The sequence below is a fragment of the Ruditapes philippinarum genome, unplaced genomic scaffold (assembly GCF_026571515.1).
Source record: "Ruditapes philippinarum isolate M1 unplaced genomic scaffold, ASM2657151v2 ctg5164_1_1_1_1, whole genome shotgun sequence".
NCBI classification, from domain to species: domain Eukaryota; kingdom Metazoa; phylum Mollusca; class Bivalvia; order Venerida; family Veneridae; genus Ruditapes; species Ruditapes philippinarum.
Window position 1 is genome coordinate 4956 of NW_026858420.1, and position 21473 is coordinate 26428.

At 32.0% G+C, this 21473-nt stretch overlaps 1 protein-coding gene across 1 annotated transcript; it reads left to right on the forward strand.

Moving 5' to 3' along the window:
* The first annotated feature begins 13712 nt into the window (after positions 1–13712).
* On the forward strand, positions 13713–16390 carry LOC132753157 (uncharacterized). The gene is made up of 4 exons (XM_060743599.1): positions 13713–14109; positions 14862–15119; positions 15323–15453; positions 15739–16390. The coding sequence occupies exons 1-4, from the start codon at positions 13791–13793 to the stop codon at positions 15883–15885; spliced, it is 855 nt and encodes a 284-aa protein (XP_060599582.1). The 5' UTR covers positions 13713–13790; the 3' UTR covers positions 15886–16390.
* The last annotated feature ends 5083 nt before the right edge of the window (positions 16391–21473 follow it).

Sequence of the window (21473 nt, forward strand, 5' to 3'; positions counted from 1 at the left end):
ATTTTTTTTAAAATCATTGACAGAGCGTTATTTTCTTCATTTCTAAATGTTCAAAAGAGAGAAGAAAAACAAAACCGGGCAGGTCTCTAGCTAAAATTCCCTAGCTAACTTTAAGAAAACTGTTTACATTGTCATGTATAAATTTTTATATTTAAATCAAGTGCCACAAAGTTTTTGTGTTTTTTTTTTTTTTGGTGGTTTTTTTTTAAAAAAGAAATAACCGGGACTTGTTTATAGTGGTTTATGGGAAATCTCATAGGTCCTTTCGTAATGAGGCAAAACCAAACGGCCAAAAGCATGTCGAAAAAAGGGAAAATGTTTTAACTTTGAGAAACGATTAAATGTTATAGAAAAAAGGGTTTTTGGTTAACAACACAATGCACTCTGTTCGCCGAGATATAATCTTGCGAGTAAATTGTCAAATTGATGCCCTTCCAACAGTTTTTGAGATAATTTTGAGTTTTAACAAAATGTAAGTATGGGAAAAAAAACAACTTAACAAAAAAAGGAATTCTAAAAATGTATGATAGCCTATGATAGCAAGAAATATGTTTTCTTTCTGCTCGCCAAACTATATGAACATGGAAAATTTGATTTCATACCATGTTTTTTAAGTTTTTAAAAAAGTCCACAAGGGGTAAATACTGAAAATTATGAAAGCCAGAATAATGAATTCAAATGATTTTTCACCAGCTTTTTCTCTGTCTCAAGAGCTATGAGAACCCTGTTATCGATACAAAGTTTTTATACCATTATTAGAGATATTGACATAAAATAAACATGGCGCGACGTTCCAATAAAGCGTCCACAATAAGTGGTGGGGTTAAAACTTGAAAATAATCGAGCGTCTGAAACAAGTCTAAAAAGGTAACACTCGTATACTCGCATATGTTTGGACATTTTGCATTTGCTAAACTGTACTTCTTTCCACTCGGAACGAACACTGTTTTGCAATGAAACCTCTTAGTCTTCTAAACTGGCTCCGAAAACTTGACAAATATGGTATTTGCTGGATGCTCTTGCAACTGCTTTGAAGTTGAAACCATTCGACAGCACGTCCTTAATTCATACAGGTAGCTTTACTAGAATTTAAATTGAAAACATTAAAAGTATGTGTTATCTCAATTAAAATAAATACATCTATATACCAAAAATGAGAATACAAATAATCTCTTTAATACATAACTGGTATACAAAAGTTTATATAAAAATAACATGTACTTTTGTACTTGTAGGGTGTCCTAAGTTTATTGATACTGAACAAGTGAGTAACCGTTTTCAATATTAATGTCAAACACTTAATATTGTGTTTTAAGTTTCAAGGAATTTGCTAAAAATAGTGTTTGAGGGGAAACCATTTTTCATGAAAATTGTGAACCATCAAATTCAAAGCCGAAAAACAGGCATAATTTGATAGCAATGCAATTCAGAGATTTCTAAACTTAGAGCGTGTTCTAAACAAGTGTGTGAAGTTTCAAAGCTGTAATGATTTAATTGTTTTTTGAAATACCATGTTTAATGAAACTTCTTACAAAATTTTCCTTTGTCAAAATAAAGGCCTATAATTTGATCTATATTCAATTAAGAAACGACAATGCGAAGACTGGCTTGGATTTAAAACTGGAACCCATATAAAAATAAAGCGTTTGATTCATTTCGCTGTATGTCAATTTTGAGATTATATATCCCTGTTTCGGAAATCAAAAATAAAAAAGGATACCCTAACGCAATGCAATGCAAGCAAAGTATTTTTCTTTTCTTAATCAATTAAAAGGCTTATATAAGAAAAACATTCTGTTCTTGCATATGAGCCCACATATTTTGTTTTTTAAATAAGTCTCCAGGAAACTTAGGTAAATGAACTTACCTCGTCTGAATCGTTGTCATATCCTGTCATCTTTTCCTTGGAAATTATGAGGCAAGCACGTGGGACAATAACAAAATCCATAAGTCAAAAATCAAAAGTCATCAATTAAAAGTATGGAAGCCTTGGAGGGTCACTTTTGAGTTTCGACTTATAGATTTATTTTACTATTTTCTAATGACTTTTTGATTTTGTTTTTAGAAATGAAGAAATAACGCTCTGTCAATGATTTTAAAAATCTTGACTTCAATTATAATACAGACACTCTAGCATTGCTAGTTTACCTAATTTATCTTATGTTTTCAAAAGCTTCGTTAGAACACTCATGATTGTCTTAGTTTTTCATCAGTAACGTATCAACAATGTGTTGTTTTGTAGAAATATTGCATGTATATATGTCGTCTGTGACGTAAATACTTGATGTTTTTGTTGATGGCAGTGTTTATTTTTAGCTGTTCCTTAGTGTTAGCTTTTAAGTAAGACATATGTGCTATTTTAGAAGAAAAATGCTAAACCTCTGTATTTCTTATCTCTTTTTTTAAATTAAATATTATGAAGCTCAAATTCAGTTTGTTTTTGCCTATCTAATACATTTGTTTTCATATAAGTCAACAATTTTGTTAAGCAAAATAAAGCACGGTTGTAGAATAAAAATGTTTGTTGTTATCTGTTAAAACGCACTTATTCCAAAAAATTATTGATAGCTCTGCCGACCTGTCACGGTCTAGACCGCGAGGTAAAAACCTTTGGTAGTGTGGTCTCTCGTTAGAGGTATATTTAGGTAGTCTGTTGAGGGAGTTGGCTGGTTCCACACAGTTTACTTCTATAGTGATTGCTATTCTACTTCTACTTTGCTCATTTTAACCTCTTACTTATAAATTTTAATGTAACACTATCTCTACATAGATAAATAAATTCTTTGTAACATTTAAATACTGTTTATTCAAGGTAAATTGTAAATTTATTTTGGTTATAACAAAGTTACAATAACACACTTATAAATTGTCAACAAACGAGGACAATCTATTTTTATCATTCAGGACCAGATTTAATATGAAAATGTAAATAAGTACAAGTTTGAAGTAGAAATCATCAAGAGTTTTCAAGTCATATTTGTGTCAAAATTTTTTATTTTAAACCTATAATTTTCTTCAAACGGATAGAAAATTCCGTATTATGTTCGTGACAAATACGGAACCATATATGGAAATGCCGGATTATTTTTGACGTTTGATCCGATCTTAGCTCTGTCTTAGCATTAGGAACAGGGAACCTAAATTATTAGAGGCGTGGCCGGTCCCGCGTAAATAACGTATTCATCTATCAGTCATATATTTATTTTTCATTTTCTGAAATTTCTTATAGAAGTGTAGTTTAATGAAAATCATTTTTACTAGAAACGAAAAGGTTTTATAAAAAAATGAATTATGTGTAGTAGCTTTCTGAGGCTATGCATTTTTCTACTTGCAACATTGGAAAATTGATATCTCAATCGACCTTCGGTCTCGCGAGATTTCAATTTTCCATCGCTGCTTGTAGCAAAATACAAAGACTTAAAAAGCTACTACTACATAGTATTTCGTATATATATCTCCTCTTTGATTTAATGTATGCCTAACGCTTGAACCCTCTTTAATAGTCAACATGGAAAAAATAGCGTACCAGTCACCGTGACTAAATTCAACAAAGAATTAAATAATCTATTTCAAGATGTAAAATGTTAATAAAATTTGTTATAAAGCTACACATCTAGAAAATAGCTCAGAACTGTTTAATTTGAATAAAAAAACTCGTTATTTATCAAGAAAAGTGTATTTACTTTTAAACTTAATGCTTCAGACGGCACTTATAAATGAATGTTCCGAATTAAAACTTCTATACATATGATTTCACATAAACAATTGATGTTGATTCTTCACGTAAAAAAGATCAACTATGATAAAAACATATGATTGCAATAATTCTAATGCAAAAATGAGACAAGTTTCTAAATGTAAACATTATATGACTGCTTCCTTGCGTTTGGTGATTGTATCACAAATTGGCTTATTTTGCATTAATCTAAAATCAAGTGAAACTAATGTTTATACAAAGGCAAAGAGTAACAGCAAATGGCAACAGTTATAAGTCATAAGATAAAAGTCATATGTAGAAAGTGATAAATTATAAGTGAAAAGTCACAAGAAAATTTTAAGTTCTCATATTGTATCGGGTCCAGATCATTAAATACACATGTATCGAGTAAGTCTTTGAAAAAAATGAATCAACCAATAGATTCCATTTTTGTCGTAATGTACACCACCACTTCTCAATGTGTTGGTTAGATGTGCTTTTTCCAGCTACAACGCTTCGAGTACTAGCAATCGGATCTGTAGGATCGTGTCCGAAGTATTACTGCAATAGTAAAGCAATGCAGTTTTCCGTACCAACATCACAACGTAGTATTGGGTGGGGGACTTGATAATGTTCAGTAAATAAAGGTGTCTAAAAGTGTCTTGCAATAAGGTGCGGGTCGTTATTTGAGTCCAAAAGCTCTTACCATATTTTTTATAATATACCCACCCATTCACAGCACCATGGATACAAAATCCTTATGGTTTAAGTTTGTCTAAACCGTCCATATGTCATATAAAACTGATCCTTTGGCGTAGTATACACGTCGGCATAAGCGATGAGCTTTCAGCATCTCAATACCATCTGGATCAAGCGTTCTCATTATTTCCATGGCGTCGTCCCCCTTGACGTACATATGGTAATCCAGCATTAACCTACGCCATATTGTACGGTATCCTAAGCATTGTCCACTTGTTTGTATTTCTCTGTTTATAACATCAGACACAATCTCAAAAGGAGTATCTATTCCATTACGCCGTTTTAAATTAAAGCGTTTAAAAAGTCATTTCACTGTACTAAATGACGTTGTAATGCCATGACGTACCAGAAAGTACTCTATTATCAGCAGAGTTCTGTTTGTTATAGATGTTGAGGGTAGGTATTTTGGCACGGTAGCTTTGGTAATGCCGAACAGTATAATGATGAAGACACATATCAACATCAAGGTTTTCATCCTCGTTACCTTTTGTCCAGTAGTTGTGTCTGAAATAAGAATTTATCTTTTATCAAAATCTTTATACATTCATAGTATATAAAATGGGTAAATATTTTAGCTCCGTCTTTTAAAGATTGATAGGTGCAAAAAAAAATATATAACATTTAAAATGCTAGTAGGATATTTTATTCTAACTGGTCCTATATCTATGTTTGTTCTTAAGTGTTCTTTTCTCAATTGTTAAAATATACAACAAAATAAGACATTGATGCAAAATGCAAATGGTTCTCGATCACAATTATTAGTTAACTTTGTACTTGTGTGTATGAACAAAGCACTTGTCGTTCTATATGAACTTGGTCAACACTATCTAAGTACTTATTAAGAGAAATACTGATTATGTGTTAGCTCAATAAATGCTGAATTGCTATACATGTTTAATACTGTGCACCATGCCATTTCAAGACGTAAGACTTGTATTCCCTGTCTACTTGTAAAACAGTTATTTGTTTGTTACTCATGGACAAATTTTGTGATGAGGACAAAAAAATGTATAAGCACTAATATAATGAACATATTTAGAACATAGCATTTTGTACAAAACACACAATCACACTTGTGGAATTGAAGTCTGTGATACATAACCACTATGGGATTATATCAAATAACATTAAATTCCCTCCTTAACACATCCTCTCCTCCATGACAAATCTGAATGAAATTATTTAAAGCGTTTAAAATATACCTGAAACCAAAGTTTCTAAAGCACGTGTAAAATGGGTTAGCCAAAAGTCATAAGACGTAAGTCACAAATCAAAAGTCAAAAGTCGAAAGTAAAAGTAAAACATCCGTAAGTCGAAACTCAAAAGTGACCCTCCAAGGCTTCCATACAAATATGCTACGAACACATTTTTTGTTTGCAAAACATGATTGCATTGATATTTTGAGGCTCAGTCATCGAATATGCATGCAATGAACCATCCATAAAACAGTAAATGATATAAAAAGCAATTTGTCAATAATACGGGCGGTAGACTCGAACGTTCTGTTTTGATGTTCATGAAAATTTAATGTCATTAGTCTATTTCTGGTTTTGTTTTAATTTATACAATTGATCACTTTTAACATTATTTTTACCATTTCATCAAACAAATTCAAAGGCAATCCGATAGAAAAGAATAATTAATTGACACTTGAATATTTTTTTTATGAATATTATGGAATATCCCCGTGAATCGCGCTGTTTTAACGGTGGCCAGTGACATAATGAAGGCCCGACAGTTCTCGATTACTCATGGTGGGATACTTGATACGAGGGACGTTGTTGGCATCAGAAAAGGTAAAAATGTAGTCCACTTTTTACCTTATAGACTTTAAAAATCGCACGTGTTCGTACTGAAGTATTAAGTAAGTAAAGAAAATTTTGTAATAACGGAATGCGTTACAAATATATCCATACACATAGATATATTTTCTATAGAAGAACGCCCGGCCCTTTGGTTCTATAAGTCACCTTAGCTGAGGATATAGGTTCCTCATCCTTGAACAAATTAGTAAACTAATATTAAAACGTACCAGGCATTTACGGGCAGTTCAATTGTACAATATGACACAAACTTATGAATAATGAATCACGATACATCTTACAATAATAGATATGCCATTTAAACCAAATTTTATCACTTTATTTTGGTGTTAAGCGTTTGAGAGAATATTGTACTAAATATACTACTAAGAGACTCAGATCTTCCCGTAAAAAAACGAGCATCTTAAGGCATTACAACAATACTTTACTTTTCCGATGTAGATCTATTACGATAACAATAATCGGACATTTCCGATTTACGATAAAAATAAAATCGGGCATTTCCGACGAATAACGATGCCAGTAATCGGATAGTCCGTTTTACAATAAAAATTAGAATCGGGCATTTCCGATGTATCACGATAAAAACGAACATTTCCGATAAACATGTATCACATAAATATGAATTATCACCTCTCGTCTAATACATTCTTTTTCAGGAACCCTGTGATATAGAATAAGTAAATTTTTCTCTCGCTCATCTACAAATGCAGGGCATATTGCTAAGGCATATGTATTGCACTTACTTAGAACGTTAAATTTTTGAACTTAATTATATAATTCACGAAGTGCATTTGAGTATGGTCGTGTAAACGTCCGCTTCTGTTACTGGCTTTAACGCTACATGCTTAATATCTTCATTAGACATGCAGTCTGTCTAGACAAAACCATTATTTTTTATCTTTTGCATGGAAAATTTCATGAACTGACTAATTAGCCATGAACGCAGATCATGGTCTGACGGCACGAATTATCCGGCTGACCTTGACCTGTACTGCTTGCATGCGTGGAATTAACTGTCACTAGGAGACTTAGTTTGGAGTAAAATTTTTGAGTTGTTTTTTCTTATTTCCTTCAGTGAAATAACAATTGTTATACGGTATCTAGGAACCGTGGGTATCCGTAAAATCGACCTATTCCGGATGTTTGACTCCGATAATGATGACCAGGTCTCAAGAAGGGAGTTCATCCGCGGACTTAAAGTAATCATTTCCTGTTTCATATGGTAACAACAAGTGAAAATTAAATTATATAACGGAGGTATGCCAATATCTCATTAAACGTTAAATCTGCAAGCAAGTATTAGTGATACTTCTTGTATAAAGTTTGGTACAAACTAAGTACTTTGACTCTGCTTTGGAAAGAAAAAAAGTGATATCTTCTTAACAAACTTTATTACTTTGTTACTGTCACAGAAAAGTTATATGAACTGTAATAATATTTTTTTTCTTATATATTAAAACTATATTAGTGTTTAAACTTTATTAATGTTAAATCATATTTTTTATAACACAGGCATGTTTACCGTCCTCGAAGATAAAAAGGTATCAATAATTACTGTATTTTTCCATAAGTACTGTATTTTTCCCTAGAGCTTAGTTCAGTTAGTGCATTGTCCTACATTTTTCTTTCTAACTTCCTTATAAACTGGATGCCTTTCTTTGTTATATTTAATCTACATATTCAGGTCTATATATGAATTACATTTATATCACATTTTCACGAACTGCATTTTCACCAAGTCGCTGGAGAATTTTATCGTTACGAACGTTTTACTTATTCCCTGACCTAAGTTTCTACCTAAGTTACATCTAGAAAATAAATAAGGAGACATTTTTGAAAAAGTGTAAAAGTGTAAATTTAAGAGAATATACGTTCTGGTGGTTCAGGTCCCGTGGTTAAGGTGCCTATTTCGCAACCCGTAGGTAACAGCCCTGCTTTTGGAAGACAATATATGCCTAGGTAATTTATTAAAGATATGTTTTGGTCCGAGTTGGGGGAAGAATTCAAGTTTAGGAGCGTCACACCTTCGTCCAAATAGAGCAAATAATGTTCCTTAATTTTTTTTGGAGAGTGTCAGTATTTTGACCCTCATTGACAAACTAAACTTCACTTTTAAACTTCGGTAGTTGTATCCAATAAATAATTTGATAGTGTTGCTTCTGTGCCAAATTTGGTTTATGTTGAGAAAAGCCCACTATTTTTCACGGGGGAGGAACTGTTACACGAAGGATAGTTTTCCAGGAACTCCGTGACAGTTATCATAAAAACTCCAAACAAGTTATCATAAGAACTCTAACCTTCGTGTAAAAGCTCCCCCCCCCGTGTTTTTTTTAAAGCAACAAAATGTAAACATTTAAATATCACCTCGGTAAATCATTCAAAACTCACGTGCATCTTAAACTCTAAGCCCGACAAAACATGTTTTAACTTTGTGACGTCACTGCTTCCTCTATAGTATGGACGTATCTCTACTAGTTACGGTTAGAAGGCCTGGTAATAACTAGTACACCCATGTTTTGTATTAACAGTGGCTAGTACGGTTGTTACAAAATGCACGTTTAACCTGTGTTTGTCATTGTATTGACTATGAAATATTATATTTCATATTTACAGAGAGTTGGTGTTCCATTGTCAGACCGAGACCTGATAACTGTCGCATCGAGACTTGATAAACACAAAAAAGGCGTTATACGTTACGGGTAAATAAGTTCTTTGTTTGACAAAGAAATATGTGCAGGCTGAAAGAATGTATTGTATCAGCTTGAATAGTTGATGCTTCATTCCTTCACATTTGTTTGATTAAGCCTGTTGGATGTAAATTTAAACTTAAGTAGTCTATTAATTTTATCTTTATGTAGTTATGAACATCAAACAATGGATACCTGTAACAAAGCATGCATTAAAAATTATTCTTTACAAGCAATATATTCTCAACATATTATCATTGAAACTTTTAACAAAGCACAGTTTCTGGCTACCTGTTTCTAAACCAAATATTCTACAAGAAGAAATAATTGTTTTTAGAAAAAACAACAACTTTTATACACATAATGCATTCGTCTTCAAACCTAGTAGTGACACCACCTCGAAGCTCTACAAACAGCACTCATAGCATGTATGGAAAACAATGCTCACTTTTGCCTGCACTTGAGTCTGGGAAGGCATCTCTTGTTTCTATTAATTTTTAGAACGAGGCTCAAAAGACGACAAGATTTGAAAATGAACAGACCAAATCAACAAATAGTACAAACAAAATGCAATCTCCGAAATCAATTAAAAGGCATTCTTTGCAAGCTAACATGAAGTCTAATGACATATTACGTTATATTCAATCTCATCTACAACGTAAAAAGACTCAAGCAAGTTTCGACTTGTCTTCGCTTCAAAACATTAACTAATTGTATATTTATTATCTTCGTTGATAATGACATATCTTTATGTGTATTGTTGAATTTTTTACAAGTATTAAAGATGAATTTGTATTAAATGTTTATTTCTTCCACTTTGAAAGATAAAACATTAAAATAATCATTTACATGAATGTTCGGCATATTTCATATCTTTTCGCCTTATTCCCTGTATAATAACGATCAGCTAAACCAATTAAAATGTTGCAAACAAACCCCATTGGAATTTCCAGGGTTTTCGGACAATCTGGTTTATAAAATCAAAAGTTACCTGGAGAAAAATTATTACATTTTTAGAATGTTTAGAAAATGTTTTGTTCGTTTCCGCCGACAAAGGGTTTTAACTGAAACATGTGATGTGGATTTTAATTTGTCTGTACTGTTATCAAGGCTTTTCATATGAATAATGCATGACTTGAAATATTGTCTAAGTTATCGTTGTCTGTGTCACTTGTATTTAAATTGTCTTTTCTTTGTATAGTGTGCCACAAATCGCTTTCAACGTTTGCATTCATTTTCCAGATAAACATATCTTTCAGCAGTTTTGAGTAATGCTATGGACTTAAAAACTTCGCTGTTTGTGGCTTCTTTTACCAAGTTCTAAAGGTTCTCAAGATATTTCCGCTTGACAACTATACTTTCTGTTCTTAAAACACCGTGTTTAGGAACGAGAGTGTCTCCCATGTTCCATCTAATCATGAAAATGGCGGCATGGCCGAGTGGTTAGCGCGCCGGAGTAGTAATCTTACTTAGGTAATTATCGCTAGTCGCATGGGTTTAAACCCGGTCAGGGACAAGTCGTTGTTTCCTTGTGCAAGAAACTTTACACTCATTAATCAGTACTGGTTGGCTCCCAGAACGGATTCAAAACTATAAGAAATTCTGTATAAACCAATTATGATAGTGTTGTGTTTGTTAACTCATGATTTGTTACAGACATATAGAGGATGTACGTTTGTTTGTCGAAATATAGTTCACCGATTTAGCACCTGATACAAAAAAAAATAATAAGAAGAAGAAACACAACATCCACAGATGTGTTCATATGGCGGTGATCGTGGTTCAAACAGAATCTGCAATTTTCATCATTTAATTTTCTCTTTCAAAGCTTTTGAGGGATATCTTGCTTTTTAGGTTTTTATGATGATGATTCAAGGCAAGAATCGAACAGTTTAAATGGGACGAAACATCTCAGATAAATATTAAATCAAATAAAATTCCTGATTTACATTTATGCAATCAAATTGCCCTAAAATGTTTTACAAAATGAGTACAGTATGGAGCTCCGTAACAAAATTTACCAGTGTATACCGGAAAATGTTTTTTTTTAAAAAAAAAACAAAAAAACCTGGCAATTATCGTGGCTTCGAAAAATAGAAATTTCGTAAGCTATTCTTTTGAATACCTTTTTACACATGATTTTCCTTTCACTTTTGTATGCCTTAGATTTTTGAAAAGAAATGTTTCGAAATTCAGCGAAGATTGCCTGATTCAGGACGGGTAAACATAAAGATTCAGCCGCTCGACCGTTCGACCCATAACAATTCGTCGAACTTGGGATATTGACGATTAAGCCAGAGCATGGAGCTAAATATAGGCATATGTGGCCAGATTCGAACGAGAAGAAATAATCATTTGAAACTGTAAATCAGTGTAAGCATTCAGAAATAAATAAATTAAATTTATGTTCAGAAAAATTTTAATCTGGTTATATTAATTGCCGAAAAAACACCAAAAAAATACCGAAAAACACTAAAATACAAAGAAATATTAATTCAGCAATATAAACAATTTTTGATGGTTATTTGATGAAATGAGTTTTTGATGGTTATTTGATGAAATGGGTTCAATAATATCAGTTTTAAATCGATGATATATACAATTGGTATAATTCCAACAAAATAAGTTTATCTACTTTTTTCTACCCTCTAAATGACTAAAATTTACTTTCTTTTTGCAACCAGTGTAAATTAGAGAATGATTCTATTTTGTATTAAATGCGATATGAAAGTGTTTTTCGGCAAAGTAACAGTCTAGCGTAAAAAAAAAACATGGAAAAGCCGGAAAACACATTTTTACGGGCGTTAAAAGAGTCGGCCGCTATTCAAACTTTTAAATGAATAACTATTACCTTCTTTTGTTACCAATGTAAAATGTCAGTGATGTTATTTTTATAAATACAGTATGAAAGTGTTTTTCGGCTACGTAACGGTCTAGCGTCAAAAACATGGAAAAGCCAAAAAAAAACAAAAAAAAAACACATTTTACTGGCGATGAAATGGACATTTTTAAAATAAGAACTATTAAATAAATTTTGCAACCGTCTAAATGAATGATTATAACATTATATGTGTACGCAATGTAAAATATCAGTAATATGTTTGTAATAAACATTGTATGAAAGCGTCAAAAACATAGAAAAAAAACAACAAACAAACAACACATTTTACTTGCAATAAAATACTAGATATATTTTTAAAAAAAAGTGCTGCTAAATGCATTTTTCAACCGTTTAAATGAATAACCATGACATAAAATTTATTACCTTTGTAAAATGTCAGTTATTTTTTGTAATAAGTACAGTATGAAAAAGTCAGTGGTGAAACTTATAGGTTGGCTCAGGGTGACGTTTGAGATTGTTGAATGTCGGCTATCCATCTTATGTTCTGTCCACATTTAGCATCGTCGGATATCCACGGCCGAACCATTTACATTTATCAGTTCTGTCATGTAAAATGTTAGTCAACCATGTGTATCCGACGCTGACATTACAGTTGTTAACAATCTGCTGGTCATTTAGTTTGTTAACACTCTACTGGTCACACTTTTGTCCCAATTGTCACACAACATCGTAAGAAAGTGTGTGACAGGTTTTGCTCGAGTTTGAACATGGATCACCTTGGTTGAAAATCAGAAGAAGGTCACAGTAGCCAAAAAATAGAAAAAAATGTTTTAGCTCAATGGTTGATCTAAAGTTAAGAAGTTGGTAACACAACCTGATTATTGAAAACCCCTTGTTAACTTGCTGTCCAATATAAATGGATTTCTTGGAAAGGTTGTTCATGAAGAATGTATGTAACAATTATTGAATAATGAAAATATTACAGTACATTTGAATTGTTTTTATTATAGATTTCATTTTTATTAATAAACGATAAAGTAATGCATTTGAAAATCAATGTGTAGAAATTAATACAACACACCGGAATATATTTATTAATGCATAAAAGTACAGTACATAGATGTACTATAATTTGGTAATTAAGTCTTGTAGGATGATTCAATTAATTGACTTTGTATAGAGTTCAAGCCAGATCATGTATTTTTATTAGATAGCATCACTGGAAACTCAAGATGACTGTTTCAATATTCTATACTGCAGTCCATTTAACGGGTGTTTCAAAAAATGATTTCTTTATTGCTCATCTATCAGCTTGCCTAGCAATACACAGATGGAACATTACATCTTCCTTGTCTCATAAAAAAGCATGTGAGTCACTTGTTAGGGACATTGACCTTGGTCAGAAGATGACCCCTATTGTTTTCGAGGTCAGTAGGTTAAAATCAACATGGCTTTGATGACAAAAATGGATTATATTATCAAGCAATGTATACTTCAGTACTTTCAGTGCTTTGATTTTATTATTAATAAAGCGTTTATTACAGTTGTTACCCGCACATAGATGATTATATATGGCCATTGATTTGTTGCTTTGTTTCAATATCAATTGAAAGTACATGAATTGATGTAGTTCTATAATGAAATGCTATTCGGTATATATTATTCATAAATTTGATTGGGGGAGGGGCTTTTGTACACTGTGTCATTTTTTGAGGGGGGGGGGGGGTTGTCCGTATTCCGTTCTGTTCCTATCCTGGGAATGATTTTATTGAAGCAATTGATTTCACATTTTTTCTGTCAAGCGTTGTCATAAATCATCGTTTGAACTATGACAATGATTCTGTGTTCTGTTAATGCATCTATCTGGTGCTATCCAATTGGCTAATAATTTTAATATGCGCGCACATCAGTTGGTGCCTTTATTACTTGATGAAAATCATGTATTTACGCACTTAATATCAAAACGATCTAGTGGAACTATGGAATCAATTTTAAAGTTTCGCTGTATTTTGTGGCTTTTTCTATTTACCTTTTATATGCTACAAGTTCTAGGGAGCATAGAATTTTCAAGTTTCTTAAGATATTTTCCGCTTGATGGCTATACTTGCTCTTCTGAAAACACCGTATTTAGGATGGAGAATATCTTCCACTTGCTTGCATGCGCATTGGTGTGTTCTACTAAAGATCATTGCCACGGGGTATACTTTGATAACGTGACAAAAGAATGTAAAGGATGTGTGGCAGATTTTTATGACATACCACAAATTCTAAATGGCTCGGTATATTATGCTCGTGATAGTAAGTTCATTATCATTATTTTAGTTCTGTTGTAACCAAGGACTATACCCATCGCATAATGACTTGAGAAAATTCATAAAACTTTTTGAAAGCCTCTGTACCAAATTATTTATAAAAACGACAAGGAACCGTTTATCACTACATTCTTTATTTTGTTTATGCCATTAATTAGAAACTTCGAGATTGTTGTCGCTGTCTGTATGAATGTTAATTTTATCATTTTTAATACATGTATACGAGTATTATGTTCGTTCTAGTATAGTTATATATAATGTTACACATTATTATATCACCTGCATTTGTTTTGTGACTTAAACATTTACATATAATGACATAAAAAGATACTTTGTTTAACAATGTTTACTATACTCAATTCGAAAATCTTCTTACATAAATATTTATTTGTGTCTGGTAAATCATCTTTAATTTCTATGGTCGCTGATTTGTATCGTGTCATATTTTCGATCTGCTGTTCGTCGGACGAAAACACGAAAATACCACAAAGTCAAGTATGTCGTACTTTTGATCCGCGGGGCGTCATACGACAATGTCTCCACTTTGTGCATCCTTGTGTCTTCGCATGTCGACACTCGGAGCGAAAATACGCCATGACACAACTCAGCCAACTTAAATTACAGACACAAAATAAATGTAACTTAAATTGTTAGGGCGTTAAAAGCACAGTATGTAACAATGCATTCGAAAATAATAGAAAAAAAATGTGTATAAAAAATGTCAATTGTTTTGAACAGGCGCAGAAAACACAATGAAGTATGCAAATGCCTCGTTTAACGGTAGAAGATGCGATGAGAGCGCAAGTGTGTTCCATAAGGAAAGTATGACAAGTTATCAACAATGTGCTCGGGCATGCGCCAACAATCCTTTGTGCTACAGCTACTTTTATCATCCAGACATACAAGAGTGCCTAGGATGTCAGTCTGAGTACGGAGTTCTAACCAACAGTCCACAACTAGAAGAATGGAACGGATCAATGTATTTTGGACGATTTCGTAAGTTTAAACACGTGGGATTATCAGTTTAAGTAATTCTTGTTTAACTTTTATATAAATGCTTTTATTACTTCGTAATAATCTTAAGAATCGTATAAACTGTATAATTAATATAAAATAAAGCTCCTAATAATCTTTATAAACTGCACTAGTGTAAGAATAAGTGATTAATATGTCTCTATATATTTATTTTACCATTGAAGGATACATTGGCTGCTATTATAACAACCCGCGCAGTTTGGAAAATCCTCATAAATTGTTTGAAGACAGCTTGACCACTGAGCAATGTGTTGGGTACTGTATCAATGGAGACTTTTTGTATGCTTTGACGGAGGTAACATTTTAAGTACATTATTTAATTTGCTGAAGTTCACTAAATTCAAAATTTATGCCTAAAATACTAATGTTTATTTATTAAACATTTAAAGTAAGGCACTCAATTTAATAGCTTTTTTCAAATGTTTGAATATAAATATTACTAATAAGCCAAGCCTTAGATTCTAGAAAATGTTTGATTTTTTTTTAATTTCTGTTTGTATTTAATTCTTACCCTATTAGCTCTATGTAAGCTTTTACGTTTTCAAAAAAAAATCAATATTACATACAATTTATATTTAAGTTTGGTGACTGGTGTCAATGTGGCAATGAACTGTCACGAAATGAAATACTTCCTAGCGAAAGATGTGACATGAGATGCACTGGAAATACTAACCAATTTTGCGGTTCCGAATACACTGGCTCACTGTACATCATACATTATTGGTAGAAAGCCACATGTGTTTGATATATAATATTTTTGTCTCACGTATAGATATAGAATTAAAAATATAAGTTGTAAAATGCAAGATGTGATACAATCGAGATTTAAATTGAGAACAAAAATCTGCCAGACACTAAATACCACAAACGGTCACTTATGAAACTTCGAGGATTGTCGCAAAAGTAAAGAGACAACCGTTGTCTAAGAGATGAAAATAATGCAAATGATAATGATAAATTTTACTCGTTTTAATCGAACTATACCAAAATCAATTTGTATGTCTCCTCAGTGCAATTAATATTTACTTGGATCATTTCATAAGCATCCCGCGACCACAATATGTTACTAAGCAACGAGTTTGAAATACATTGTACCACTAGTAAAAAGATAGTATTGCGATTCGCCTTTCAGAAAAATGCGAAACTATCATTTATGCTTTTGACTCTTTTACTTTTAAAAGAGGTCGTAAGAAGTGTCTTGACATTCTTCTGATGCTTGTGAGGGGCTTAAAAATGACCAGTGATAATTCTACATGTACTTTTATTTTGTTGGTTATTTCGTAGAAAAGTTAGACAGTCTTTGAACGAAATATAAGCATTCATAAAATTGTGATAAAATAAATGCGGTTTCTGTATTTTATATGAGTAATTTTGTAATTGTACTAATTGTCATACGCCCGACCACTTTCACGTGAAAATATGCACGCCAGACTAAACATAAATATAAATACATGATTGAAAATCGTGTTGATTTAGATTGTATGTAACTATTTTTTTTTACTTTTTGAGGAATAATATGTTACACCACTTCTGGTACATTGTATATGGTGGCCATTTTAAATAACCAAGTATTTAGAAATATTGTCGTTTCATCATGTACGTACATGTATATGGATTATCATTTGTTGCCTTGGGATTTTGCTCTAAGTAATGATTACCTGTCCAAGACGTTCTTAAAAGCGGCCTAATAGCCATAGAGTTTATATTTGCTAGCTTCAAGGTGCATTTGATTTGTTTCAATGCCAACTATTCATTGTAATACATTGGACTGTCAATACATGTTCATAATCGTTTTAAATTCAAAAACATTGGTTGTGTCTTTTCACAACAGAATATTTGTTTATTTCTTGCTAAAAGCCTTCTCTTTATTCTGTACTTTCTAGTCATATGTGTTAAATAACGGATACTATCTTTAAGTTAGAAAAAAATTTCATAGATGAAAGTATATCAAGTTTTCTATATATCACCAATCTAACCAATTGCAATGTGATACATCTCTATAAATAACAAAAACATGTAGGCTTGATACATGTACATTAAATTTTATGAAAGCATACAATTTTTGACACACATTTATGAATATATGAGCTTTTTGAAAATACTTTATGATTATATGAACTTTTAGACTTTTACAAACATTTTTGAATATTACGAGTTTATATATTATAATGCTGAAATGTAATGGATAAGACATTCTTTAACAAACCAACTCTTTATCAGCACAATAAATTTACCATAATGAATATAATATTTGTATGAATTATCAGAATACATTTCATTTATTTCACCTCCGTGCGCTCAGTTTGTATAATTTGGTTGCTTTCTAATACCAAAATTACTATTTATAATTTCGTTTTCACATAACTATTTGACGATTTTGTCATAAAATATATTGTACGATCATTTTAATTACATCAAGCATTATATGATAACTCTTCAGCCGATTGTTTGACCTTCCTAACAAACACATTTAAGGTAGCTCGCTACTTTCCGACCGAAATTTGACAATATCTCAGATCTTGATGATTTTTGGTATACATAAATATAGATATGTAAGCTTTACTTCTGCAGCATTATTTTACAAATAAACAGCGTTACTATGACGTCAAAGCGCCCTCTATCGGTGGCGGCGAAATTGCGTCTTTTATATCAATAAACCGGTCTGTTCTTATTAATTTTCATCCGATTTCCTTCGTTTTAATTTTATAATGTTCAGTAAATGTATATCTTTGAAATAATGTCATTATTTAACATTTGCATAATACTCTGCGATTCTACGTTATTTAAACCCACGTTCTGACGTCCATTTATGATACAAATATCGCGCGATATCGCAATAAAGATTGTAAAATAACAAAAAATCAACACGGTGAATTTTGCTATAATTTTTTTAACATGTAGTGAAGTCATGAAAGAAAATATTTATGCAATAAAAATATAGGGTCAACGCGTAAGATATTTTGCTATCACTATTTTAATATAAGATAAAGGATGAGTAAAACGTAATGATTTTGGTGACGTCAAATATTTTTCTTAAGGAAATTGTCACGACTTTTCCGATGAATAGTATACTGACTGGAATTAAAATGTGTGAAAACCATCAACAACAATAGTATTTAGACATGTTCCGTAAAATGTTCTTTTAAAAGTCCTGTCAGGTGCCCGCATTTCGATGAACAACTTCAATTATATACATGTACAACAAATCAGGGTATGACTGTCTGCAAAAGTTTGTATCAATCTCTAAAAAACTGCAACGAATAGTTATAAATACCTCGAGGACTGAAAGACAATTCATAATATTGAAAGATATAATTAAAAGGCCACCTAAGTGGAAATATTACAAACATAAATTTTGCAAAGAATGTCAGAAAAAAAGAATGAAAAGGCTGGTGCAGTCGCGGTGTCATCATGTTATGTGTATCTCGGTACTACATAAACTTCCATGTTATCATACGTATGTAACAATTTCGAATTGTATATATCAGTTAGTAGGAAATGAATCAAATTTACGTTTTAAAAATGTAAGATCAACTCGAATTAAGTAACAACGATTTGTACGTAAGTCATGATTCACTGGTAGTCTTAATTATATAAATCTAGCAGACATTTATTTTAAAACTTTTCTACTCGTATAAAAATTTATTTATTAACAGCCATCAGTTATTCTATTTTCTCTCGCAGCTAAATACTAGTAAATAATATCCCTGCACTAAGCGTGAGACTCAGATTTAAAGGAGGAATCACGTTCACATGCTATGGCTTGATTTTCTCACGCATTTCACATAATTACAGATATTCTTATTTATTTAAAACTCGGTGACTCGCGGTATGCGTTTACTAGCGCATCTTTGAAGCGACCTGAAGCCGCGATCATTTCTCGATTCGAGGCGAAAGATCCGTTGATTTATTTTGTATGTTCATAAGAGGATAATTTTGCATATTAAAATTAATACAGATTCCCTTGTTTAGAAGACGATCATGTAGGATCCTCAATTTGTGTGAATATGGTTTTCGGAGAAGTTCGTTTTTATCTGCACATAATACAGTGCTATGTAGAGCCTATGATAATAATGAACTATGCATTTTATGTTTTATATCTTCTTATTTTTTTAATATTGGGTTTAACGCCGCTTTCAACAGTATTTCAATTATAGCTGAGGGAATTTAACAAAACCAGTGTTTCTCACAGTATCAACTTCTCTATACGTAAATAAATGACAGGAGTCCGAGGTGGACCTTGAAACATTTCATATACAGTAAACAATTCTAAAGGATAATCTATTAGTACAATACGCAATCGTGTCTAAGACCACTTTACCGATTACAGAATATTCAAAGTTAAAAACCTGATTATGATCTCCCTTAATAAGGCAGAAGTCCACTTTATTGTTTACATCATAAACATGTGTTTTTGGTGTGTGTTTTCGGTTTTTCTTTATTTTTCTATTTTTGTTTAAAAGCAAACTGTATTGTATTAAAAATGAACACGATAACGTCAACATAATATATTATTCGTATTCAGTGGTAACAAAAGTTGCACAAGGTATTTAATAATTATATTTTGTATTTAATTAAAATATACAGTAGAAATGCCCTTTGTTGCCTAGAGCGGTTGCTCTACAGAGGTAAAATGTAGTGGAGCCCTTTAGAAATAAATAATATTTTGAGGGCCGCTTTGTTATACTGTAATGAAAAAGCGGTAAGTAGGTATACGTAAATCCGAGTTCCAAAAAGTTTTATAGTTTGTCATTTTCTAATTATGACATTTTAATTAGATTATAATTATATAATCTATGTATTGCACATACTTAAAAATGGTAAGCAAAAATAAATGTTTTTGTTTCTTGTTACATAATGTACAGTTTGTTTTTAAATATTCTTAACATGTTTTAATATTATTTCTGAATTTAAGTAATAGAAAGAGCACCGAAACACGAGGCTATCTGATTTGTACGAGGGGGCGTAGCCCCCCGAGTATTAATCAGATTGCCGAGTGTTTTGGTGTTCTTTCTCTTTTGTATCATAGTCAAACATAAAAGCACGTTCCTTGTTGTCACAAAATGAAACCCCGGCAAAAATGAACCAATGAACGAACATCTGAATATGACATTTCTGTCGCTTTCCCTTTCTCTGCCGTCACAATATGTAACCCCCAGCAAAAATGAGTCAATCAATGGGCATGCTCTGGAGTGCGGGTAACTAATACCCGCACTCCAGTTAACGCACTGTGCATGTATTTGTATACGATTTAACCCTGACACATTTTTAACAGAAAGGTCTCCAAACTATGATACAATTTATCACTTATTTCACATTTGTATGCATATCTATTTTAATACATTTTTACGATGTGTTTTAACACCCATGCAGGCTCGTCTGCCTGTATTTGATTTTATGAAAGTGTTTAAAAGCTGAATGTAACGTAAAATAAATATTCTAACGGGTATAAGCTAAGCGACCTAATATTCTTACTTCATTCATACAGCAATATGTGAATCTTATTTTTTTTGCGCTGAAACTAGTTAATTTATTAACGTGTATTCTTACTACTAAGTAGCTTTCCAGCGACAAGGTTCGAAAGCAGACGGAACTTTAGTTATTGCTGAGATATCTTTCGTTGAAAGATACGGGGTCTAAGATGACGCAATTTCTTTATAAATGAACAAAACCATATATAGCAGATACGTATGACTGTAGAACCAATAGTAGCGTTTCTAAGCTATTAAAACGGTAGAACCAAAGATCATCATGCACATATCTTTACATTGCAGATATAGCATCGTCTGGAACTGCGCAACACTTCTAATACAAATAGTTATATTTCCCAGAAGAAAACATAACTGTTTAATAAATAGTCAATTGTGAATAAAATAACAGAACACAGAATGATTGGAATAAGGCCGTGACTTTATTGTGCTTTTTGGTGAAAACAAATATCATCGTCAAAACATATGAAATGAATGAGAAAAATATGAAAGACAGCTCCCAGCTAAATGCATGGAAAGCTACATAGCAACGCAAAGTGCTGTAAACTATGATAATAAGCTCTGAAAATGCTAAACTCTGCTTGGACTTGCCGCAAAGAGGTCAACGATTAAGAATATAAAGCGGCGTGGCATTTTACAAGAGTAAAACAATAACAAAGCTAAAGAGAAATCGGGGCAAATTGCTCCCATTAAATCTCTTATCAATGAGATATTCGCAATGATAATGAAAAGTCTTGAATATAATTTGACTTAGAGAAGTTACAGTAATAATATATAAAGTCACGACTGGATTTAACACACTAATGTATCAATTACTAGTATACAA

What these genes read in the sequence shown, in the direction of transcription:
- LOC132753157 (XM_060743599.1), top strand. Translation starts at nt 13,791, where the DNA reads ATGGAATCAATTTTAAAGTTTCGCTGTATTTTGTGGCTTTTTCTATTT. An exon ending in GGTATATTATGCTCGTGATA is followed by an intron (nt 14,110 to 14,861) that starts GTAAGTTCATTA and finishes TGTTTTGAACAG; the next exon opens with GCGCAGAAAACACAATGAAG. An exon ending in AATGTATTTTGGACGATTTC is followed by an intron (nt 15,120 to 15,322) that starts GTAAGTTTAAAC and finishes TTACCATTGAAG; the next exon opens with GATACATTGGCTGCTATTAT.